This window comes from Ovis canadensis, chromosome 25 (genome assembly GCF_042477335.2).
Source record: "Ovis canadensis isolate MfBH-ARS-UI-01 breed Bighorn chromosome 25, ARS-UI_OviCan_v2, whole genome shotgun sequence".
Lineage (NCBI taxonomy): Eukaryota > Metazoa > Chordata > Mammalia > Artiodactyla > Bovidae > Ovis > Ovis canadensis.
This window is the reverse complement of record NC_091269.1, coordinates 61,035,973-61,061,093: the sequence shown is the minus strand read 5'-3', so window position 1 is coordinate 61,061,093 and position 25,121 is coordinate 61,035,973. Positions and strand designations below refer to the sequence as shown.

General features: G+C 53.3%; 1 protein-coding gene across 1 annotated transcript in view; it reads right to left on the bottom strand.

Annotated features, from left to right (window-relative positions):
• Positions 1-867: 867 nt before the first annotated feature.
• Positions 868-25,121, bottom strand: part of CHAT (choline O-acetyltransferase) — a 45,228-nt gene continuing 20,974 nt past the window's right edge. The window contains exons 7-14 of the mRNA XM_069571565.1: positions 19,469-19,638; positions 16,974-17,074; positions 15,684-15,812; positions 12,999-13,121; positions 9,973-10,117; positions 9,758-9,820; positions 5,521-5,658; positions 868-3,837 (exon numbers count right to left, since the gene is read on the bottom strand). Coding sequence (XP_069427666.1) covers positions 3,568-3,837; positions 5,521-5,658; positions 9,758-9,820; positions 9,973-10,117; positions 12,999-13,121; positions 15,684-15,812; positions 16,974-17,074; positions 19,469-19,638 — 1,139 coding nt within the window. The 3' untranslated portion in view covers positions 868-3,567. The remainder of the gene's footprint in view (positions 3,838-5,520; positions 5,659-9,757; positions 9,821-9,972; positions 10,118-12,998; positions 13,122-15,683; positions 15,813-16,973; positions 17,075-19,468; positions 19,639-25,121) is intronic.

The following is a 25,121-nucleotide window of genomic DNA, read 5'->3' as shown; positions in this document are numbered from 1 at the left end:
GAGGGATCTTGGTTCTCGTTCAGGCTTCCCAGATAAACAATCTTCCTGCCAATTCAGGAGACTCAGAGGTTTGATCCCGGGTTTGGGGATCAAAGGAAATGGCCACCTACTCCAGTATTCTCGCCTGGAGAATTCCATGGACAGAGAAGTCTGCTGGGCTACAGTCCATGGGGTTGAAACAAGTTGGACATGACTGAGCGACTAAACCATAACAGTTCCGGTTCTGTGGACTCTTGGGGTTGTGGAGGGGTTTGCAGTTTGGAATATATCTGCGCCGGCTGCAGGGCCATGCAGGGTTCAGGAAGTGTGTGCGCATGTACTTGTGAGCCTGCAATAAGAATGTAGAATTTTTATATCACTTCTAAGTTTTCGAACAATGACCATTTTATGTCATTTTGCCACAACCCTGGAAATGGGCAGTGCTGATATCAATATTCCCATTTTACAGATGAGGAAACTGAGGGCTAGAGAGGTGAAAGTGACATTCCCCAAAGTCACTCCATCTTGCTATCAGAGCTAGAGCTGTGTCTATAGTTTAGGCATCCCTCCTCCAAACCTGATGCTTTTCCCTCCGCTTCATTTTGCTTATGTATGTTCTTACAGACTTAGGTGGAGACACCCATCTCTATACCCAGCCTGATCACAAACACCCCATGAACCCTCTCTGTCCCTCACCCTATACATGCCACACGCTAGGAGAAACTAAGTTCTTTCCTGCTCTTTCTCTCCCAGCTCCTGGTTTTCAGACATCCACCGTTGCTGTTCTCAGACCTCAGACAAAGGCGAATGAATTGTTGACCCAGCTGACAGAATTTACTACACAAGTTTTTATAGCATTTCTGGGCAGCAACAGCAGCCAATGCCATCTTTCTTGGCATTACTTTTTATTGAATATAGACTTACAGTCTTTAAATAATTTGAATATAGTGCTTTCAATATACAGTTCTTTCATCACACATATATTTCTTTAAAGCACAAAACTATAACTTAAAATCAAAAGGCTATAAATACACATGTACATATGGCCATAAATCTAGAACTGTTTTATAAAAATAGAACTCAAATATCGACTTTATATATTTTGGCAACTGAGCAGTATTGTAAGGTGGCCACACACACTTTTATTATGCATCACTGTCCCCCCAAATCTGAGTCTCCAAGTTTCATTTTCCACCTCTCTGAGGACTCTTGGGACAGTCTCCTTTACCAGGGTCCCCACAGAGATGGCCGTGGCTCAGCACTGCCTTTACATAAACGCTCAGTGTACCCACCTGAACTGGGAGGGGGAAGACCAGCTTCCAGCCCCTCCCTCAGAGGGAGGAGCTGTTCCCTCCTGCCAAACGCCTGCCGTCCACACATGGTTGATATCGGAGCACACAGTCAGTTCCCTTTCCCTAAGCTCGGAAAATGGCAGATGTGTTTGGTTCTGACAAATGGGTGTTTGAGAGAAAGTGTGAAACAAACGTCACCTGGACAGTGCCTGCTGGGGTAACATCATCCCGACAGTGGGCACCAGGGCCCACCTGCTCATGCAAGGCCCTTTACACATGTGACCTATCATCCTGACAACCTCACAAGGCTGGGACGCGCTTGTCCCCATTTGATGATAGAAGAACTTGAGTCTCTGGGCTTTTTAAGTCTCTTGGCCAAGACCAGTGAGGCTGCCTGATCCCCAAACCAGAGCTGTCTACCTGCCCAGAAACTTTTGGAGAGAAACCAGAAGAGAACTTGGATCTTCACTGTGGTCATTTGCTGGAAACAAGTGGGTAGCTTTGAGTCAGCTTACAGCAGGTGGACAGTAGTTCCTCAAACATTCCTGGGACTCTTGGGCTGTGCTTTTCCAGGGGGAGCAGAAAGGTGGACGCGTGAGGGCAGCAGCATGGATCTGCAGACCAATGGTTCTGAAGGGGCAGTGCCAGAATCTCCCGGATCATACAGTAGAAATTCTCAGCCTAAACCCAGCGGCGCAAGGAATTTACAGCTTAGGGTTGTCTGTGTTATCAAAGGTCCCAGCAAAGGTCAAAATGTTCCCCCCATCTCAGCCCTGCCTGCTTCTATGTTAGTCAAAGGGCAGAGAGCTTGCACAGTGCTCCAAAGAAGAGACACATTAAGGGTCCCTGGGCCACAGGAGAGGGTGATACAGAGCAGGATGGGCAGGTCATCACCTCGTGTCTTTGCGGGAGGAGTAGAGGGCTCTTCTTTTTTTCAGGAAACCCGCAGGAAGCATGGCAGAACTCAGTGGGATAGGAGCCCAGTTCTGCACTCCTCTGGACAGAAGCAGGCTGCCTGGCTATTTGCAGATTTGATTTTTCTGGTTGCTTTTCCATAAAAATATGCCCTAGCAGAAAGTGCCTCTCATCTCCTCCACAATCGCTGCCTCCCTGGACATTCTCAGCTCGGTTCTGTGGACGGTTGGCCCCTCCATCAGGGCTGGCTCTGTGCACAGCCATTCCCTCCCCCCAGCCCCTCTCTTCACCAGCTGTGTCCTCAGCCCCCAGGCCGGTGAAGAGCTCAGATTTGGGCTCCTCCACATGCCTTTTAGTCCCAGCTGTCTAAGGATGTCCAGCTTAGGCCACTGAGATCGTATTCTGAAATTAATGTGTCAGTGCTTTTCTTAAAAGCCTCTCTTAAGAATGAAAGAAACAAAGCAAGCAACAGCAGCAGAAAACGCCTGAAGCACCCTGCTCTCCTCCTAAAGGCAGATCACTGACCAGGGCATGTTTCTTGTGAAGGCGAGTGGGAACGCAACCAGAAAAAATGCAAGCGGCAGGATCCCTGCGGAGGTGGACCGGTCCCTGCCAGGCCCCCAGGGAAAGCAGGGAGCGGCAGCTACTCCAGGGCAATGGCAGACCATTTTCTTCCCCTTTGAGAATAGCCAAACCAGATTTTCTGAACTCAGTGGAAGGCTGCTTCCGGGAGGCAAAAGGAGAAATGTGTTTGCAGACCCAGATCACTGTATTTTAAATTAACTTGGGCTGTGTGTGTGTGTGTGTGTGTGTGTGTGTGTGTGTGTGTGTGTCGGGGGGTGGGTGCTGCTTACAGGACCACGTGTCTCAGGGCGGGTCGCTCTGAATGCCGTGATCAGACTGCTTTGAATCTGAAAACAAAGCCCTCTGCTCCTCCCTAGGAGACACAGGCAGTGACCTGGGGTTAGCCTCTTCCTTCACGGTTCATTTGGGTACACTGCACATAATAAGGTGACTCATTCTTCCACTGGACATGCTGGGTCCTGCTGGGAAGCACACGCCAACACTGAGCTGCTGTGGCTATGGAGGGAAGTCAGTGGGCTTCCCCATCTCACCCAGGCCACCTCAGAGCCAGGCTGGTCTTACTTCCCAACACACAGGCGCAAGGACACCTTGATAAATAATGATGATCCCCGTGCCTCATGAGGGGTGCACTCCTCCTGCCAGTCCAGCTCTGTGTGAACCCTCAGTGTGGTCTGTGTTGGGTCTGGAGTTATAGGGAAGCTACAGAAAGCTGTGGTGAAGGCTGGGAGCAAGGGGTTCGGCGGGGTCTGGCAGCTGCAGAATGCCGGACTGAGGAGTTGAAAGCTGGTGGCAGCCATCAGGGTTGGTGCCCCTGACTGGGCCTTGTTACTTTTCCCTTTGTTGCCGGTGGCTTGCCTGTGGCAGACAGTGGCAGACTGCAGAGGCGTCTCATTTCAAGGAGGCTTTCTTCCACAGCTTTTGCAAACTTGGTTGACGATGTCTCCTTGCAGTTGTGGAAGCTGGAGATGCAGAAAAGGATGCTCTCTGGCTGGGGGTTGTAGCAGGCACCGTACCCATTGGGCACCACGGGACCGTAGCAGCAGAACATCTCCATGGTGGTGGGCACCTGGGGGAGAGGACAGGTCAGAAGCCGCCTGAGAGCCTGCTCTGAGCCTGCTCAAAGCATGACGTTGTAGCAGTCCAGGGGCCTCAAGGAGATATTTGCTTCTCTTTGACTATTTCCCACCTGGGTGTGTGACTGAATTAAGCACATCACCTGATTGCTTCATCATGGATGGCCACAGCCAGAGTCATCAAAACAAACCCATCTAACTGCATGAATCAGAAGAGAGGCCATAAGCCCCTCCCTGGTGTGAAATCTGCTCTGCTCCTGGAGTCGGAAGCCCCCAGAGTGACCCGGTGCTGGGCCGAATCTCTCCTTCACCTGGGGGCTGTTTGAATCACCCAGGCAATCAGAGCAATTTACTAAATGGCACCCTGGTGGCACCCAACAGTTAGATGGCTTCCCAGAGGGAGTAATTTATGAACTGGAGGAAATCTGGCTCCTCTCCTCTGTCGATTTTTTCCCACATCCTTAATCACTGTCGGTGTTGCCTGGCTGGCCTGCTTGTCTCCCACAGCCTGGTCACGCACAATTACCCAGCATCGGGCGTTTCAGAGATTGCCATCAACTGGAGTTTTTAGTTATGGACCTGATACATTTTGAATTCAGAAGGCTGCGATTTTGTAATGCGGATCACAAGCCAAGAGAAAGTGCTTCTGAAGGCACTGAAACCATCAATGTTCATTCCAGTTGGAGAAAAAAAATACCACCACACCCTGAATTAATTGTATTAGCTGGCTTCAGAGGGGAAAATGGAGCACGTTCCAGAGCAGGTGCAGGGCGGTGTGTGTTGTAAACCCACAGGCCTTCAGAAATGACACTGGCCGTTTTAATGGGGCAGAACAGACCATTAGTCTTGCTAATAGAGTCACCTCATTGTCAGATAAATTTGCCGTGCAACAGCCGAAGGCCATAAAGCGTTCCGAAGCACTTTTTGCCCACGGATGGTTTCCTGAAGAATTTATGTTGTTCTGTTCTGCCCTCGTTTACTCACGTCTGCAAGCTCACTGCCTTAATGACAAAGCGAAATTACCGAGTGGGCTTTTATCCTCAAACACAGCTTTATCAGCCCTTTTTATTGCCCACGTTCTGCTTTTCGCAGATGAGGTGGAGTTTTAGTAAACTGACATTTGCAGGGCGGGGTGGGGGGGGGTAGGTATTTTCTCTTCTAAATGGCTGCCTTTCTCTAACAGATCGTGCTCTGCTTTTGTGTCGGCGGTCCTCCAACAGAACAAGGCTGTAGCGCTGGTTTAGGAGATGCCAGAGTAGCCCCTTATGATGAGGTCTGTGACCTGCTTGGAGGACCCTGTCCATGCCAAGCACTGGGGTATGGGCTTTCTACCTACATCATTGCATCTGATTGAGCCAGGACTTGCCTCTGGGCCCATAGGACACCGCCTCTTGGGCAACATTGGAAGAAGGAGGCCTAATGGTTAGGGCACCAGAGTGGGTATTCTCCCATCCTGCCCACCTCTGCTAAGGAGGCATTTGTGATCACGCACATTCAGAAGATGGGGAAAACAGCACTCGGAGCATTTTGGTCCTTCTGCTGAAGGGCGTGCAGTTCCCTGGAAGCAGAGCCAGGACCGGGCTGATTCCAAGCAGTGGGCTGTAATCACTCAGCTTGTGAGAAAGCCCACTGCTTCCACTAAGTGCTCTTGAGTGCTGGCTGCGCTGGGGCAGTACCTGGCTGGTGGAGAGCACGAAGCGGTTGCTCATCAGGTACGTTTCATCCGTGAACATCTCGGGCAGCTCCTCGCACGTTTCCCGGGCCAGCTCCCGCAGCCCCAGCAGGTGGTTGTCGATGGCCATCCCTGTTATGGCCTGGGACAGAGAGCAGGGCTTGAGGCACGCGCTTCCCCTCCTTCCCTCCTCTCTAGTCTGCAAAGCTCGTGGGGCCTCTAACGGCTCTGGCCCACCCAGTGCTTGCTGCGGACCACGTCCGCGTGTGGTGGCTGCCCAGGACCAAGCACTCCTACGTGGCCTCTGCTCCTTGTGTATTTCTCCACACCCAGGATAAGCCAGAGCAGGGAGGGTTCTAGATGAGGATGCCCGAGTTAAAAGCCGGTGAGTCTGACTGCCCGCCCCCCAACAGCATGGTCCCTGCCGATGTTCAGCGTGTATAACCCCTCATGCTCCAAGTGGAAACAGCAGGGCTGGCTTGGCCCTCCTGGGCACCCCTTCAGGGGCAGAAGCTGGGCAGGAGCACAGGTGCTGGCTGGAACCCATCCAAGCACGGGTAGGGGTACCCCAGGCTGTCCCTGGATGGGCTTTCACCACAAGCAACACTTCATCCTCCAGCAGGAGCCCAAGGAACGGGGGCAGAGGGTGCTGAGGTGTCCTGGAATCTTGGCTGCTATTTCACAGGCTCAGAGTCAATTCAACTAAACTGGACTCACAATCTAAGAGTAATTTTGAGACAGGAGCTAGACAGCTTAGCAGAGGCTCAGCTCACGTTTTCAAGGGTTGTTGGAGGAAAGAAAGGGCCTTTCTTTTTGTCACCGGTATTTGAAATCTTATCAAAGGATAAGAGAATAGCAGTGGAGACTCCTGCGTAGGAGGAGCTCAGGGGTGGTGGTGTGGCTGGAAGGGGACAGTGGAGCCAGGGCAGGCACAGGGGTTCTGTGCAGCCGGCACAGGGGTTCTGTGCAGCAGGCACAGGGGTTCTGTGCAGCAGGCACAGGGGTTTTGCACGGATTACATGTTTGATTGGGGCAATTTGTGGGGCCCGATTTGTGAGACATAGAGGCCTCTTTCTTTTAAAATAATTTTTAAACTTATTTTATTTTTGGCCATGCTGCATCTTCGTTGCTTTCTGTGGGCTTTCTCTGGCTGCAGGGCGTGGGGGCCACTCCTCTTCGTGGTGTGTGGGCCCCTCATCGCGCTGGCTTCCCTTGCTGCAGAGCACAGGCTACAGGGCTCATGCGCTTAGGTAGCTGCAGCATGTGCGTTCAGAGCTGAGGCTCACGGGCTTAGTTGCTCCACAGCATGTGGAACCCTCCCAGACCAGGGATGGAGCTCGTGTCCTCTGTATCGACAGGTGGAGTCCAGGCCACTGTGCTCCCAGGGAAGTCCCTCCTCTGGCCTCTTGTAATAACCTCTGGATCCACATCAGGGTAACTGTGAGTAACTCCTGGGGGTTTCACGGTTACATAAGATGGCCCCTTAGCTGTTAATGCCCCACATAGATGGAAATCTTCGACCACAGTGAACTTTGCTGAGGTTTACAAGATACCTTTTGGAATTTGACTGCTGTTCTCTTTCAGTTGAGAATGGATGCATAAAGATGACTCAGGGGCCCCAGTCCCTCCAAACACACCTAATTATAGGCTGGAAAGACATGTTATACAATCACCACTCACTTTGGACGTGCCCTGTTAGGACAGAGGCGAAGCCCTGTGAGACGGGCCAGCTATGAAGCAGATGTGCGTCCAGCTCTCAGGTCGCCGCTGTCTGACGGCTGCTCTGTGTGGATTATCAGAGCAGCCACACTGTCCAGCAGCCAATCCACCCCGGCTTTCACCGTCTCTGAAGCTACTGTAGCAACTGGGGTTGATTCAACAGACTCTTTGGATCAGAGCCATGAGAAGTAACGAGCAAAATGACTCAACATCCAGTTTTTCATTCATTCAAGAACCTTACCTGCGTGCCTACTATGTGCCTGAGAAGCTGCTAGAGAACAAAGCAGTCGCAGACTCGGCCTCATGGAGCCTTGGGTGGCGTCATATCAACCAATCGTACAAATAGACTTGCGATCATCGGCTGAGAAAACGCCAGGAAGGAGACGCACACGGCACTTTGGGAGGATGTGTCTGGACCACATTTGCTCCTTTCCTCGGAATTTCCTTTCTCCATAACCTCTGCCAAATACACTTGCCAGATACACAGAGGTTTCCTGGCTTCCCCCTCCTCCCTTACCCCACATATCCAACCAGGGGCCTACAGAGCATCCTTACGCCTCTCCTCTCCCCACACCTGATCTCTTTCATTTACCTGTTTTCACCAGCTTAAAATAGTTAACACAGCAGAACCCAATGGCAATGCTTTGGAGAATATTTTCCTAAAATTTTCATAAAATTTTAAATTATTATCAAAGCTGTATATTTATAGTTTGAAAAAAAAACCCCAAATAAGCCAAAGACTTATGCCACTTTGCCAGCACTGAGCCCCACTCCACAGAAGCAATCACTTGGAGCCCTTTTAGCGACTGGCTTTCTTAGTTCAGAATAACAGGCTTAGACTGCTGCTGCTGCATTTTTCAATTTCCTTATTATAGAAGATGAAACTTTGGCTCTTTGCTACCCTCCTTCCCAAATATACTTCCACTCCCCTATGCTTCCAGCAGAGTTAGACTCGAACTCCTTGTCACTTGATCAACATTCACTGTTTACATGGCTATAATTATGCAAGTATTCACAGCTGAGTCCTGAGTCCTGCGTGTGTTAGGATTAGATTTCCTAAATCAGTTTTTTGTGTTCCCTAGAATTGACAGTTTGTAAATGATTAAATTATGATTTTCCCACTTGCTTACCTTTCTATGTATCTACGATTTATTGATTCGTAAATCCTCAGCCAGAACTGTAAAACTTCCCTTAATGCATAAAAATGTATCAGATAATTTATCAGCTTAATTTCTCCTTTCACTTCTTGCTTCTCCGTGGACTGACTGTTCCCGGGGTCTGCTGAACAGCTGTCAACTTGGGACCTCCCTTTGCTCTCATCCTTTTTCTCGACCTCTTTCTGGTGTTGAATCTTCTGATGTTTAAGTCTATGATTTTCTTTGTGTTTTATTCTCTTACGTTAGTGGTCTACATCCTCCAATAGCTTTACTAGAAAGAGAGCTTAATAAGGGAAAATTGTAAGCCCTTGCCTTTGCACGTGCTGTCCCCTTCCAGGGCCGTCCTTCCCGTCTACATCTCCCTGACAAACACTTCCTGCTCTAAGTCTCATATGAAGCGCTACTTCCTCTGGGGACTCACCTGGCGTTCCCAAGCAGAAGGAACTTATTCCTCCATGTTCTCTGCTACTTCCTGAAATACTTAAGGCCTCTTTTCCCTTCTACATAGTGAACTCCCCAAGGACAGGGCTTCATTTTTTATTTGCCAGCACCTAATGCCTTGCCTGGCATAGAGCAGAAAATCAAAGGATACCCACGGAAGACATGAGAGCAAGCTTGATTTTCCCCAAACAGAACAAACAGCTATTCAGATGAATCAGGGACCTAGCAACTGAATTGGAGAAAAGCCTATACTGGCTAGTTCTAAAACCCAGATCTATGTCGTGCTTGCTTTCAGATACACAGAGAGTAAGCAAAGTAAATACAAAGTAAATTCCTTTTCATAGATTGTATGATCCTTCAAAGACTGTATCAGAATGATTCACAATTGATATATTGATCACCAGTCCAAGCAGTAGCTTACTTTTGGTTTGTATGCAAATGATGGCTTTGCCATGCCAGAAAATATATTATTTTCCTAACCCAGGAAAGCATTTCCCTTACCATTTCAATTTCATCATTAACTTTCAGCAAAAAAACTTTTTATTCACAAGCAGTATAAATAAATAAATACATGGAGAATAAGAAGGCAGAAACAGCCCTTGGTGGGAATAAACACTGCCTCACTGAGACTGCGCGAACCACAGACTCTGCCTTCTCTTATATAAACTGAAAGGCGCTTTACATGTTGGTGCTATTATTACTGGCGTTGTTTCAAAGACCGTTCATTGTGTTCCTGCAAAATCCATGTAAAAAGCAGGAGTGCTGTGTTACCCAGCTTTTAAAATAAGAAAGAGGAGGCTCTGAGAGGCAAGGTGGCCTCACCAAGTCGCTGCTTAGGAGGTGGCCCAGTGGTCACCCCGAGTCCGTGCCGAGGCCCCGGCTCTGGGCGCAGCCGGGGTCCTGAGCTCAGGCGAGGTCACTCACCATGACTGTGTACTCCGTCTGGGCTCGGATGGCGTCCTTCAGGAGCAGCAGCTTCTCCGAATCCTGTAAATGGACAGAGACACAGCGCACGGGGCTTTAAGAGGCTGCTCAGGTACAGACCAGCCAAAGGAGCTGGGTGTCCCGGGGCTGAGCCACAGGCGGCCTACAGCTGCCCCACTGACCTCCCTGAGACCCCTCAGGCCAGCAAGGCTTACCGGCACGGCGGCTATGTGGTGGTCAGTGATGGCTTTCACAAAACGCAGTGCCTCCGGCGTGGCCGATCGAATGTTGTCCACCCGTCCCTCATGGAACCGGCGGATGGAGGCGCTCTCGTAGGTGGGCACGAGTTTCCCGTGGAGCCTGCACAGGATGAAGGGGGAACGCAGACAGCGCTGCCTTCTCAGGGAGCATAAATGCTGAAGGAAAAATAGCCTTGCCTGCCTTGATTTTTACAGTCCTGCCTTCACTCGGCACAGTCTTTCATTTTAATGCTAATAGAATTCTGGAGGAGATTCCCCAAAGATGAATGTTGGGGAGCCTCTGATATGAAGAGCTGAGCACACTTTCCTGCGAGGGTGATACTGTGTGGATATAAAATATAAGGAAGACATGACTGGTAGCTGTTTTTTTTTTTTTTTTAAAGTCCCAGTCTGGTGGGAAACCTAGAATTTTCTGCAAGACCCAATGAGTGAGTGATTAATAGCACAGCATGGAATAATTCATCATTCCCACTCTTGAGGGAATCCTGTTTTATTTAAAAACAATTCAAGCATGACCTATGGATCGAGGCAAGGAGGGGGCCTTAGTGGCCATGGGTGCCAGCTGCTGCATGGGCCCGCCGTCCAGGGGCAGTGTTGCTTCCAAAGTGACCTATGGGCACCAGGGCTGTGTCTCTCCTTCCTCACGTCTGTGACTGCTGCCCCCACCAGCCAGGGCAAGTCTCTTCCTCACATATGTGAACTGAGCAAGCACCCTTAGGCTTGCGCACCAGGCTGGCAAACACCTTTCCCACCAGTCCGTGAAGCTGTTGGTGTTAAGCGGTCAGGGAGGGGAAATACACAGAACTCGGAGAGGGGCAGTGACCGCCCGAGGTCACACCGCATGTTGTGGCCTTGTATCTTGGCCTTCTCCAGGCAAGTCTCCCTCGCCCTGCGTGAGTTCAGGAGTGGGGAATCGAGAGTCTGATTGGGTACAGTGCTTGACACTGTATGACTCGCCAAGAAACTGGCATTTCCTGCGCTCATGTCCCATTTTCCCCCAAGACTCTGGCAGGGAGCTCATCTCCTGTATCTCTACAGCCCCTCGGAGCAAACACGATGCTGAGCACAAAAGTAGACGCCACCACTGACTGGCTGATCAGCCCCAATGTAGGCTGCTTCCAGGTTTCTGCTGAACCTAGAAGCAGATTAAAAAATTTTTTTTCTTATAGTTGAAACTCCGAAGCATTCATTCCATAGGCAGCAGGTGGTATTTTGCCTATTCAATGAGCCTGGGAGCCTCTGGCCTCATCAATTCCTGGCCATGTCCAGTGACAACAAAGCTCCCTGGAGGGTAGAAGAAGGGGGCTCTGTCCCCATCCCCTCTGGGATTTGGATCGGAAGCTCTGAAGTGCCTGAGCACCAGGGCAGCAGTGTCCCCATCCACGGCACGAGCAGGGCACTGACCTCACGGCCCATTTCAGCCACATGCCATCTGAGTATCAGAACGGCATTGACTGCAGTTCCAGGCTGGGTCCTTCCACAGCCCAGTGCCAGCGAGGTCTACACATCCTGGTGGTGAGCACAGTCCTTGTGTGGGGTGACATCAACCTGACCGATGATATTCAGAGTGGCTGCACTCCCTTCCCCGTGAGTCACACCCCCTGCGGGGGACACTGGAGTCTGGGATGCCACGCACTCATTAGTGATACCTCCATGCCAGGGCTTTCTCCAAGTTGCTTTATGCCTCTCCTGATTGCAGACCAAGAGCAGGTTCTGGTGGGGCTGTGGCGCCATTTACTACACAGCACCTGTGCTGGTTTATGAACGGCTGCTTCTGGAATGCTGCGACCAGCAGGAGCCAGCCCTGTCTCGAGGAGGATCCATTTTGCATTATTTTTCGCCTCTCATAAAAGGCCAGTTTGGCTCCCTACCCTGCCTTCAACTCTTACTCCCAACTCTGCATCTCTTCCCCAGGACAGAGCTACTACTTAAGGGATTTTTCTAAACCACACACAGACCATGCCACCCCAGGCTAAAACCCCTGCAGTGTCTTCTCAGGGCTGACAGTCCCTGGTGCCTACTCTGTCCCAGGCACACGAGATAACCGAGAACATCACGCCTGGGGGAGACAGTTTAGAAAACAAAGTCAGCAAATCCATGAACAAGGGCGCTGACATGCATAACAACTGCCACGAATGAAAAAAGAACGCAGCGTGCTGTGAGAGAGCTGGTGGCAAGAGGCCTCTGAGGGCTGACGCCCGAGCTGAGACCTGAGCTGTAGGAAGGAGCTGGTGTGTGAGGCGTGGCGGCGACAGGTGGGTAGGCAGAGGCACTGGCACAGAGCAAAGGTCTGGAGGTGGAAGAGAGCTTGGGGGCAGGGCCCCGGGAAGGCTCGTTCACAAAGACCCTTTCTAAGCCTGGACTTTGTTCTAAGCATGATGCGAAACCACTGGGAGAGTTCGAGGTGGTAGGTGATGGAATCTGATTTGGATATTTCAAAGTTCATGCTTCATGAAGACAGGATTATTGGGGACAAGAGTGGAAGCAGAGGCCTGCAAAGGCAGCCTGCAGTTGACCAAACATCGGATGGCGGGGGCATGGAGGTGGAGGGCAGAGGATGGGGGGGAACTGCTGTGGGGTGCGGGGAATGAGCAACAGGAACCAGTTAAGCCCCAGATGTTTGACTTGACCCACCAGGGCGTGGGCAGGGATGCTAGTTCCATCTCCTTGTCAAGACCAGGAAAACTGGGTGGAACAGGCCACAGCTCCAGCGCCCCAGCTGGGCTGGCTGAGATCAGGAGGGGACCACCTGATGTTCTCGCCACCTGCCTGGCCTCCATCAGCTCTGTGTCCCTCTACCCCCATGAACTCTGCGCCCCTGGGCCATTGCTTGCCAGCTTTAGGTGACAGGGTCCTTCCGTGCAGCCTGCCCTGGTCATAACCCCATCCTCTAGGCTCACAGAGAGTCATCCTTCCCGCCAAGATGCTTCTAGACCCAAGAGTAGCTCATCAGTCAGTCCCCCTGGGCAGGCTGTGCTTACCTGTAGAAGGCCAGCTGGAGGGCCACCTGAATAAAGGCATCGGGGCTGCATTTCTGCTGCTTAATGAATGTTTTCCCGTAGTCATCAAACTTATAAACGGTGAAGTCGAGATTCTTTACTATTCTGTGGAAGAAAAAGGAAAGCAGCTTTCACTTCATGCAAAGTAGAATGCACTCACCACAGAGTCTAATGAGGTTTCTCGAGCCTGGTCCATGTCAAAGCAGTAAGGTGTCCAGGACACAGTCAGAGACAGGCCTTGGTGTATGGAAGTGGCAGAGGGCATGCTGACCAGGGGGACTCTGAACTGAGGGTGAGGCGTGGCTGGATAGGGCAGTGGTTTTGTGCTGGGGGTGGGGGAGGTGGGCCTGGCTGCAGGGAGGGACACAGAAGTACAAGGGTCATTTGCAAGGGCAAGCAGAACACAGCCTACAGAGTCCTAGAAATTCATTGCCCCCAGAAGCAGGCCTCATAGAGGTCATGCATTTTGACCTGTTTGTGAAGTGTGTCCAGCATCCCCATGGACTCTTTGGGCCTCTTGGCCATCTTGCCAGACCTGCCAGCCCCCCATGTTCACGGAAAAGCCTGCTTCTCTGATGGCTGCAATCAGCATCTCTCACTGAGACTCATCCCCGTTGTGCTGTGGGAAGAAAAGCTTGGGGCCTGGTGGCTGGTGACAGTCACCACAGCTAAAGCTGCTCATCGGGGCTTTGCTGGTGACTGAAAATCCATTTTACGCAGAAATTGATGCTGAGCCTCCTGTGATATGCCCAGATCTTTGCCGTCCACAAGTCACTGTTAAGTAGAAGGAAGGCTCCCTGAGTCCACACTGAGACAGACCTTCAGCACTGCTCTCCCCACGCCCTTCCCCTCACTACACTGACCAGTTTCCTGCATAATGAGTTTGGGGTCCGGGCTGCCGGCTTGCAGGGGCAGCATGTAGCAAGGTCCCCATATCTGGCCACCAGCCGTGCGTGTGTGTGTGTGTGTGTGTGTGCAGAGCCCTGGGTGGGCAGCCCTGACCCCTGCTCCCACCCTCCCTCAGGATTCGGTGTTCCTTGCCTGCCTTGCCTTGAATTATTCCTCCAGTCATGTGAGCTCAGCTCTTGGTTGGTCCATGCCAGGTTCTGAGGACCCAGCAGGACTCGGAGAGGGCCCAGTTCTCATGGGAACTCACCCTTCACTGTCCCTGGACAGGCTGAGCCCACAGTCACCCCAGCCACCTGGAAAGCTTCTTGGCCAAGCCCTGGCCCCTACCTACCTTCCGTGGCAGCTCAGGACCCCACGGCTTCTGCTTCCCCACCCACAGGCCTCGCTTGGCTCTTCTGGTCCTCTAGAAAGGAAAGCTGGGCACTTGGGACCACATGCCAGCTGCCTGAAGCCCTGAAATAAGCCAACTCTTTCTTCTGCCCAGGGCTCACCAGCCCACCAACTCACCTTCACATCCCAAGAGCAGCCCCATGGGGCTGAGATACAACCACTTACAGATGAACACCCGAGGCCTCTCTCCTTCCCCCTGGAAAGTCCGTCAACACCTCCAGCAGCTTGCTTTGGGCTCAGCCTCCCCATCCCTCGGCGTCTGAGCCCAGCCACGCTCTGTCCTGCTCACCTGCGCCATCCTCAGTGTCCTCACTGGTTCCCTGAAACTCCAGGCGCTAAATCCTCCAGGGGTTCCTCGCTGCCGCAGCACAGCTTCCAGTACCCATAATGTAAGGACATGGAGCTCTCTGCAACGTGCCCCCAGCTTCCCTTTATTGCCCCAGCTCTGGACATTCTCTCACTTGCTCGCCTCCAAACAACCTGATCTTATGAACCTGTCTCTTTCCCAGCTGCTGGCACCACAAACTCCTAGCTATCCTTCAAGGCCCATTTCTGCAAAGCCCTCGCTCTACCTCCTGGCAGAATCCAGCTCCAGTGTCCTCTGTGGGTTCAGGACCAGATACCTGTCTCTGGTTTGGGCGCTTATTGCACCTGACATTTTTGCTTTGGGGATCCAGTTCCTCCACCAAAGTATGGAGGGTGGGACGCGTGGCACCTTGATTTCTGTGTCCCCAGAGCCCTCTTGGTCAGAGGCCTGGAGCACCCCGGAGCTCTGCACGTGTGTGCTGAATGGATGAGAATGAGTGAGTGCCCTCCTGATCATTTACTGAATGAGGGAGCGAACGGCCGAAGCCCCATCTAGCTGCCAGACCACGGCTCCCAGCACGCCTAGCGGCCACTAGCAAGGGCTCATAACCCCCCGGGACCTCCTGCTGGGTCCCGTTAGGGCTCCTCTTGGGGGAAAAAAAGGCCCCTTGTCAAGTTGCAGTGTAAATTCAAGCAAATTGAAATCTCCTGGATTCAAATGACTTATTCAAACCAGTTGGCAATAACTCCCCTCCCCCGGAAGCTGGAGATGATTTCCCCGCCTTGACTCAGCTCAGTCAGGTGAAACCTGTGGAAAAAAATAGATGCACGTTTGCATTTTATGGAAATGAAGGATATTCGGCAAGGTCGTTTCCTGAGAGGTCCAACTCCCCTTTAGTTTGACTGCGTCTCCATGAGGGCAGTGGGCGGAGGCGGATGAGGGGAGGCAGAGGAGCAGGGTCTTTGGAAGCTTCTAGGACACCTTGGCAGCTGGTGGGGTGGGGGAGCGGTATGATGATCCCCCCTGGAGCGTCACCCCCAAAGACCTGGCATTCTCCTTACTGTTGAAGTTTTTCTGCTGAGGAGGCTAAGAGGCCTTGAATTTCTGGGGAGCATTTCCACCTCAGCCTTCTGGGTGCTGGGAGCTCGCTGACCGAGTCAGCTCGGACCATCTTCTTGCTGGTCTTCACCCTGCAGGATAATGGGGTGACCTCCTGTGGCCCTGCAAGCTGGGGGGCTGTGGGCAGCTCATTTCTTTGCCCTGCAGTCATGTTAGCTGTTGGAGTTTGGTGTGCCCACCAAACCACGACACAGATGAAAGGGCTGAAGCTCTGAGAGGACACCTCAATTAGAGAGCGGTCGAGCCAGGATTCCATCCAGTTCCACCTGACTGCAAAGCCCGGGATTTCTGTTCATGTTCTCCTGTTTGACCACGCTACACCAGTAACTCTTAAACACAAACAAACAAACAAAACACTTGGGAACAAATGGAACAAGCAATTTGTGCTTTTCCATCGATGAGGGCTGGTTTGGGTTTTCAGTGATCCTAAAGAGTCCCTTTAGGGAAGTCCAGGCGGCGCTAGTGGTAAAGAAGCTGCCTGTCAATACAGGAGACATGAGAGTCTCAGTTTCAATCCCTGAGGGGGAAAGATCCCTGGAGGAGGACATGGCAACCCACTCCAGTATTCTTGCCTGGAGAATCTCATGGACAGAGGAGCCTGTGGGCTACAGTCCATGGGGTCACAAGAGTCGGACACGACTGAAGTCATGCTAAGTCATGACTCAGCATGCACGCACAGAGTCCCTAAATCATGGAAGAGATTCAGAACTTATAGATTCAGGCAGAAGATTCTAGGAGGGGAGAATGAGCAAAATCATGAATGGGGGAAGGGACCCAGTGTGTCCCAGGGACAGAGAAGTACTCAGTCTGGCGACCTTGGAAGGTAGGGAGAGAGACCCAGGCTGAGGGGAGAGAAACAGGTGCAGCTCCCCTCTGCGCTGGGTCAATAGTGGGCCCACACCTGACTCCGGACAAGCAATAGACAGCGACCTGGGCTTCCCTGGACCAGAGCAAATGTTCCCTTAGAGCTGAGAATTCTTGGCCAAATGCTGCCCTAACTACGCTAAACTTGCTGCCCAGTCTGCCCCTTCCGTCCAAGCTCGGAAAAGCATATGATGTTTCATTCAAGCTGGTTTTCAAATTCGCCTATTCCTAGGACATGTGCCAGACTAATGCAGCCCCTCAGCGGCCGCCCACATTTTTCCTGGCCTAGCTTGGCCACTGCTGGGCAGTCTGGCTTTGCCTCCCGTGGCTGCTCAGCGGCTCAGGAGGGGCCCTGCCCCCAGACTCACATGTGCTTGAGCAGATGCTCCGTGCACTGCACCAAGACGATGCCGTCGAAAGGGGAGTGTTCACACACCACGCCACAGGTGCCATCTCGGCCCACCACGAACTGCAACAGCAGAGAGGGTGAGCAGGCCTCTGGGTCAGCACTTCACATCAGCCGCTTGGCTCCAGGCCAGGACCCCTGTATCCCTCCCACCTCCCCCACCTCTCAGGGAGACCTTTTCTCCAGGAACACCAAAGCACATCATCTCTTGAAAAGAACACAGTCGCCATGGTCTGAGAATTGAGGAGCCTCAAGACAGCTCTAAACTGTGTGACCTCCTCCCAGAAATGCCCTGGGTGGTGAAGGCAGAGCCCACAGCTGCCTGGCTCAGGTAGCCCAGCGATCCCTAAGAGCTCAGCCGAGGCTGTGCGTGCTCTCCTCAGGTCCTGGGCAAGCCCCTTAGGCTCCTGTTAGCCCCGCTTCCCCTTCCTGGCGCACATCAGGGCCACCGCCCAGCTCTGCTTTGTGTGGCTGGCCACCCCTGATATTATCCCCAGGACCTAGTGTCCACCCCAGGGCAGGTGCTTAACGACTTCTCTAAATGAGTAATGAAGGATGATGACCCAATTTGGGTGGCATGCAGATTCCCAGGGAGAAATAAAATATCTCATGACAGGAGTGAAAGAAAGGTATGTCAAGGATGGCCCACCCACTGCTCCCTGGGCTTCAAGTCAGGATCCCTGATTCCAGCTCTGTGGTTACCGCCTTCCAGCCGGGAGAGCTTTGACAAGGCGCATCAACGCTCTGGCTTCAGTTTGCACTCATTTGAAATGGATCCAATAAGGCTCAGTTCACGGGATCAATACAAGGATTAGAGAGACGGTCTATGTAAGGCCCATGGGAACTATAAGGGTTACTCATGGTCTTTCTCACTATACAAAGGCTGGATTTAGCTGACTTCGGAAACGGAGATGCTCAGTGTGTACAAAGGTCCTAGCAGGAAATCACGAAAAGGATGAGGTCTTGATTCTAAAAGCATAACCTGAACACAGTCAAGCTGCCTTGAAGTCCACCTCAGCACAGCATTACACTCCAGAGGTACTAACCCAGCATCCACAAGCAAAAAACCAACAAGCCAACAAATACACAAGCTCCTGAAATCTACACGAGACCTTCCGGGGAACTGTGGCAAGGCACACCTCTGAGCAGACTCCCAGCCTCCCCCAATCTCACAGCATGCCAGCTCCCAGAATCACTACTCCTTTTCTTCACACAAGCACACTTCCCACAGAGTTTTTCTCCAGGCCCATCCATGCAGGCTCTTTTCTCTCTCTCCCCGATGCCCTCTGCCTTTCTGTCCTGAGACTTGCTCTCAAACCTTTCCATTCAGGTTCACGGAGCTTGTTGGCCTTCTCCAGCTCCCCTGAGAATCTGTCCTGCCTGCAAAAAAGAGCCCCGAAGTGGGCTCACATAAGGCAGGAGGGGAGGGCACGCCCACTCACACATTAGTGCTTTCCTGTTCCTGTCACTAAAAATAAGGGTGGAAAACAGAGCCTTTTAAAAACCACTACCAAAGCTTACTGTGTTTCAGGCCCTGTACATCCATTATAGCATTTCATTCCCACAGCTGCTCCATGAAAGATTGCAAGCCATTAACACCACTGGTGGAGGCTAAATATCCAGCACAGCAGGGAGAGAACTCATCAGAAATAGCAGAATCAATATGCAAACCAACAAAAGGGATAACCTGCAGAATGTAGGGGACAGAGAGAGAGAAAAATGAGGCTGTCTAGAGAAGCTTACCAGTGGGAGCTAAACCAAAACCAGAGCGACGCTAAACCACAACATAAACATGGTCAGGTACCACTTAATAGAGCTATTGTGAAAGCGTTGGAGCTTTACAAACGAACAAGGTTCAACTCAGGATCAGCGTGCTGGAAAAGAACCTCATCCCCATCTGTGTGAGCACTTTCCTCTAGGCCACAGTGAATGTCTTATTTCTGGGCTGATGTCATGTGAATGAGACACCTGTGAATGGCTTTGCCTCATTTTATGACTCTTCTTCTGTGGAGATGCTGGGCTGCCGTACTCCTCGGGGATGAAGGGAGGTGTGTTGAAATGTCGGGGCCAGGGTGATGGAAATCAGAAACACTGTTGTCTTCGGGCATCGGACGTGACTCTTGATGAATGCGTTGAGGATTTGTTTGAAGGGAGTCCCCGGCATGCCCCCACCTGACAGTGTGGGATGGAAAATGGGGAATGAGCCCCAGGTCTAACCCAGAGGCCCCCTGGGCTGAGCACAGGCTGCGGGAAAGTCAGCGAGTTAGCACTAGGTTTGGCCACTTGCTCCCGAGAAGAGTTCTGGCCAGTCCAGGGGCCAACACGAATAGTATGTCTCATTGGTTCCCCTGGCCCCATATGCAGCATCCTGGGTGGGCAACAGAGGCCACTGAGTGAGCATGCTGGACGTAAGCACGAGGTGGCTCAGGCCACTGGCCGTGCCATGGGGAGGCTTACCTGCAGGGACTTGTCATACCAGCGGTTGGCCCCGTTCTTGCTGCAGCCCCCGCCGTGGAGGAGCTGGAGTGCCCGGTTGGTGTCACTGAGCTCCATGCCTCCAGGGGCGTCCAGGCACACCAGGCAGAGGCAGCGCTCGATCATATCCAGAGAGTCCCGGTTGGTGGAGTCTGCAGGGGGGGCCAGCATGGCCTGACTTAGCACCCGCCCAGCCCTCGGCCTGGGGTCCCTTCTGCAGAACCCATACCAGAGGCAGATACACATATGGACACCCAAACCTTGAGCCAGTCCTGAACCCCCTCCCCTGTACTCCAGGGGGTAGGCTGGTAAGTCCAGGTTGCTGTCCTGAGCTTCACTCCCCGGGGGTGGCACACCCCCAAGATCCCTGTAAGAGTCCCGCCCTCCAACTGTAGCCAGTTCCGCCCCAAGATGTGCAGTTACTAGTCCTGCCCGCCAAGATGAAGGGGGTGGTATGGGGTCTTCCCCAGACGCATTAGACTCTCAGGCCAGGTTGTGTCAGAGGAGCCCCAAGTCCCCCATCCAGGGGCCCCCTTAGAGGAGCCCCAAGTCCCCCATCCAGGGGCCCCCTTAGAGGAGCCCCAAGTCCCCCATCCAGGGGCCCCCTTAGGGGAGCCCCAAGTCCCCCATCCAGGGGCCCCCTTAGAGGAGCCCCAAGTCCCCCATCCAGGGGCCCCCTTAGAGGAGCCCCAAGTCCCCCATCCAGTGCCCCCTTAGAGGAGCCCCAATTCCCCCATCCAGTGCCCCCTTAGGGAGCCCCAATTCCCCCATCCAGGGGTCCCCTTACTCACATCTGCCAGCCATGTCTGGCACATAGGCAAGTTCATTTGTCCTGAACTGTGATTTTCAAACATCAGTTGCCAAAAAGTTTTAATTAGTCAATTTCACATGAAAATGGGAAGTAAGGAAGTGAGGGTGTTGCTCTCCCAGGTCACCCCTCACCCCAGCTGTTGCTTCTATGTGGAGGGCAGGTGGAAGGGCCAGTCTGCCCCTGAATCTGTAGCCAGATGAGCTACTGGGGCAGTTTCGGGCATGCAGAGTTCATCAGGACAAGCAGACTGAAGGTCACGGAGTTGTACCAAAGGCATGCCACTGAGAGAGCCTGACTTCTCCACAGGGGACAGTGGGCATGGAGTTCCCTCCAAAGCAGAGCCGGGCCAGCCAGATGGGCTGCCCCAGGCAGCTTCCTCTCCTGAGCAGAAGGAGGTTTGAAAAGCCTGCCCGGTGGGCCTCACTATGGCCACAGGTGCCGTGACTGTGGGGCCAGACACCTTTTCTCCCAACCAGGAGTCTTTCCTGTGACTGCGTTATTTCTGCACCACCCCACACAGGTGCTGGGGCATCAGGACCCGACGGTGAGGGCTGCCATCGGCCAGGCATCCTGACCTCTGGGCCAGACGGGGTGCAGGGTTACACCCCTCCCCCAGTCCCAGTGTGTTCCAGGCATGGGAAGACGCGTGCGTGTTATCTGAGGCAAAGGAGCATTACATGGCATGTTGCAATACCCGCACCCACTTCAGTCATAGCACACCTGGTCTGCAGCTTGGCACATAGATGAGCGGGACTAAAGCTACATTTCCCAGCTTCCCTCACAGCTGGGGAAATCATGTCTCAGCTCTGCCAACAAAAATCTAGATACACCATCTGACAGCTTTCAAGAAACCTCCTCAAATACAGCGAGCACATTCTCTTTGCTCTTTTTTCCACCTTCCTGGGTCCTGCTGCCTGGATCACAGGTGTGGTGGCCAGAGGCCTAGCCTCCATTCTGGGCCAGGAGGATGCAGGCCACACCCTCGGAGTGTGATGGAAGAATTCCAACCATCTATCAGCTCTGGAGGGCTCAGTTTGAGTATATATGCGAGAGACGGAGAGAGAGAGAAACCTCTGTTTTCTTAAGATACTAATATTTTGGATTTGGGGTCACATGTGACCAATTCTAATACTAATCTTATACCGTGTAGTGATGCTGAATTCGCATCCTCACACTGAAGGGATGAGCTGGAGTTGAGAAGCTGTGCCCTTGGTTTGCCACAGTCTTCCCATTTATTTAACTGTTGTGTCTGCAGATACTTAAGGTCCCATCCAGGATGTTATTCTCTGTGTCAGACAGAAACATTCTGGGGGCTGAAGAGCCTTCGGAGAAGGCAGTTGGTTGAGTCAGCTCCCAGCCCCTTCCTGTCCTAGCATGCAGGCAGACCTCTGGGCGGCCCTGGCCCTGGCCCTGGCCCTGGCCCTGGCCCTCCTGTGCTCCCCGATTCTGAGCCCGCTATGCCGCCCTCTGCTTCTGCAGCTACTTGCTCCTCTCCACGCAGGCTCTCCCCCTTCCCTCTGGAAGCCCAGGGACTAAGTCTGAACTCCTCTTTTCAGAGCCTACCCCCATCCCACCCCAGCCCCCAGGTCTGGAGCCTTCTTTCTCTCCAGAGCCTTAAGCTAAGAAATATACCCATCGCGTGTCACAGTTATCTGGAAAATGCCTTCCTGAAGTCCAGGGAACGGGTAGGAGCAGGTGTGACTTCCACACCCTGAGGCTCAGATCTCCCCGCAGCCTTCGTTCACCAGCCGGGTCCTGCCTGTGGGTTGAGCCGGGCATAGCAGCACCTTCCCCAGTCAGGGGGCAGCTGAATCCACAGCTGACGTGCCGATGAGGACCACGCCTGGGGCCTGCCCGTCCTTTCCTCTGTCCAGCTAAGGGCCTGGAGGGGCCATCGAGGAGGTCCTGTCTGCTCCTCCCTCCTCTCGGCCTCATCCCGGGCTCTCTTGGCCGCTCCCCGCTCCTGGCACAGGAAGCCTCGAGAGAGGCTCTCAGGTGCTCTCAGCACCTCCCCAGACGCTAAGGCCACTTGAGCAGCCCCTGCTCTGCCGGGGTGAGTTCTCCAGGTTCACGAGAGGGGTCCACAGACGTCCTCCAGTGAAAGGACACTGTGGTCCTTATCATCGCCTTCCTCCCTCCTCTTGCACACCCTGGGGAAGGAGAAGTCTCTCACGCTGGCCTTCCACTCTGGAACGAGGCTGGCCAGCAAGCCAGCCCCTCCTTGGGTCTTCCTCCCCTCCCACTTGTCTGGAATATGGATTAGGGGAGCCCACTGTGTTCAAGATTCTTCTTGATCCCTATGTGTCCAGAGTGACTCATCACCTTCCGCTTGGCCTCTCGGACTTTCCTGCCTCCTCTGATCAGCTTGCAGGCTTTGGCAATCAGCTTGCAGGCTTTGGTCCCAGCCCTGGGGACTGAACGCTCAGTGAGACTCCATTGTGGTGGCCAGTGTGGGTACGGGGAGGAGGAAACGCCCACTCCTCCTCCCTTGAGTGCCGTGCAGTCACCACTTCACCCTCTTCAACCTGAGCAAGCTTCTACTACCCACAAGGTAGACTCCAAACCTCTCAACACCACCCTCTGGACACCATGGCTTGCCCATGCCGCCCCACTGGGCCACCTCCTCAGAATCCTGGCATGGACCTCACAGGAGCTCCTGCCGCTCCTGGATACCTGTGCACATCCATCCCCTCGGATCGTGCAGGCTGCCCCCTGGGTGGGAGCCCTTCTCCCTCTCTGCCTATCAAAGTCCTACTCATCAAATGCTCCTGAGATCCCAAACCCTATCCAGTGTGGGCCCTGCGTCCCGTGTGGGTGAGAGCAACCCAGAGGGCTCCTGCCCCGCCCCGATCGCCCCATCCTGGTAACATGCTGGCTCGGGCGCCTGCTCAGGGCAGACAAGGACCCTCTGCTTGCCAGACTGGCCTCACATAGAACCTGAGCCAGCGCCAGACCAGTTACCTCTACACCCACTGCCTCCTACCACACAGTATGTGACCTTACAGTGTGGGACCATGTAGCTGCCCCAGACCCCAGCCACTGACCATCCAGCCCTAAAGTCTTGATCTGGCCGCCTCCTCTCAAGCTTTGAGCTCACAGAGAGCAGGGCCTGGTTCCCTGGCTTAGGTGGGCACAGGAAGTGTCTGTGTCTGGCAATGGACTTGAGTGTGCATGGCCAGGTGGGGCTGAGATCTGTGGGCATAGCTCAGACTTCCAGGCCCTTTGGAAGACAGGAAACCACTACCTCTGGGGCAGGGAGTTTCACAGAATGAAAGGGGTGGAGGAGAGACGGAGACAGGAAAGGGATTCCTAACCTCTGCAAGACTCCCCACCTTGGCTGCTGCTGGAGCCCTCGCCAACAGCCATGGTGCCTGGCCCTGCACTACGTTACTCTGGGAGTCCTTGGGTGCAGGGGTGCTGGTGACTTCAGAGCATAGAGAGGCCTTGGCCAGGCCTGGGTCTGATTCAAAATAGGTGGAGAGGAAGGAAGGAACATGTCAGGAAGGAAGTAACAGTGCTGGGAAAGGCTCTGAGGCTGGGCAGCAGACACCCAGGCTGGTGAGTGGAGCTTGCCAGCGATGCCTAGCTGCTCGGGGAGGGCCTGGGCCTGGGGACCACGGGCAGCCCCAATGCTATACACGTTGGCCTGGGTCTCAGTGAGCTCTGAGAGCCCAGGCTTGGTATCTGCCTATGAAACAGCTCCAAGGGCAGTGTGGAGTAGGCAGGCTTCAGCTCCCTGGGAAGCCCAGGGCAGACCCGTCCAACTCAGAGCCTGGGGAGCAGGCCTGATGCAGCCGCTGGGCAGAAGAGTGAGGGTTGGGCACCCTCCTTTTCAGCTGGGTGACTTGATGCTGGTGGCATAAAAGGACAGCTCCCTGGGCATCAGTGCCCCAGCCGCCTCCAGGCAAGACAGAGGGACCCCCGAGGAGGGGCTGAACCGTCACCGCTGCATGCAGGTCAAGCAGGACCCCGGAGCTCAGCACCGCTCAACAGGAACCAGGTCCTGGCTCATTAAACAGAGTGAAATAGGAGAAGGACAGCAGAGCCAGGATGCCAGGTGGCCTTGCAAATGGACTCCCTGCATACGAGCAGCTGATCGGTCAGACTCTGACAAGTTTATCGTGTAAGGCAGAAAATGGACTACATCCAAACTCACCCACCACGACTCTGGCCCCAGCGTGATGGAAACGTGGGGCGGTGGGCCGGAGGCACACGGCAGGAGCCGTTTGTCTTGTGACGTCCTCATCGAGCACAGGGAGGCTCGTTTAATGTGGTAAATCAATCTTCCTCAAGGAGCCCCTGCTTAATAGGTAGAAGTCAGAACTGAGTAATAGGAGGAGCTTGCTCTGCCACCCATGCCTGGGGAGTTGACAACTTTGGTGATGCAGAAATTCCAGAGGCCAGGAGGCCTTAGAGGACCCTAGAGCTTCTACTAGAGGTTGAAAGCTCCCAGTCTGTGACTAAGGTGAGCGAAGAGAAAATGAACACAGCACCTCTGCCTTTGAAGGCCTGCAGACCTCTCAGGTGCTGATCCCCAAAACACCCACCTGGGCACACGCATACACACACAGGCAGCCCTCTCTGGGACACTTGCCTTCTCTGATCTAGTCCCTGGGAAAAGGACGCATATCAGGCTTCTACTGCCCTGCCTCACATAGTCTGGGGAGGGGAGGCACTGGGTCCCTTGCAGATACTTAAGAGCTTCTAAATATTTGTCATGCACATCTGAGTATCTTTACTCCGCTGACAAAGGAATCATAGCCCCTTTTGGGAGGAAAATCTGTCATCCCACCTTTCAAATCCTTCTCTACTCTATGGCTCATG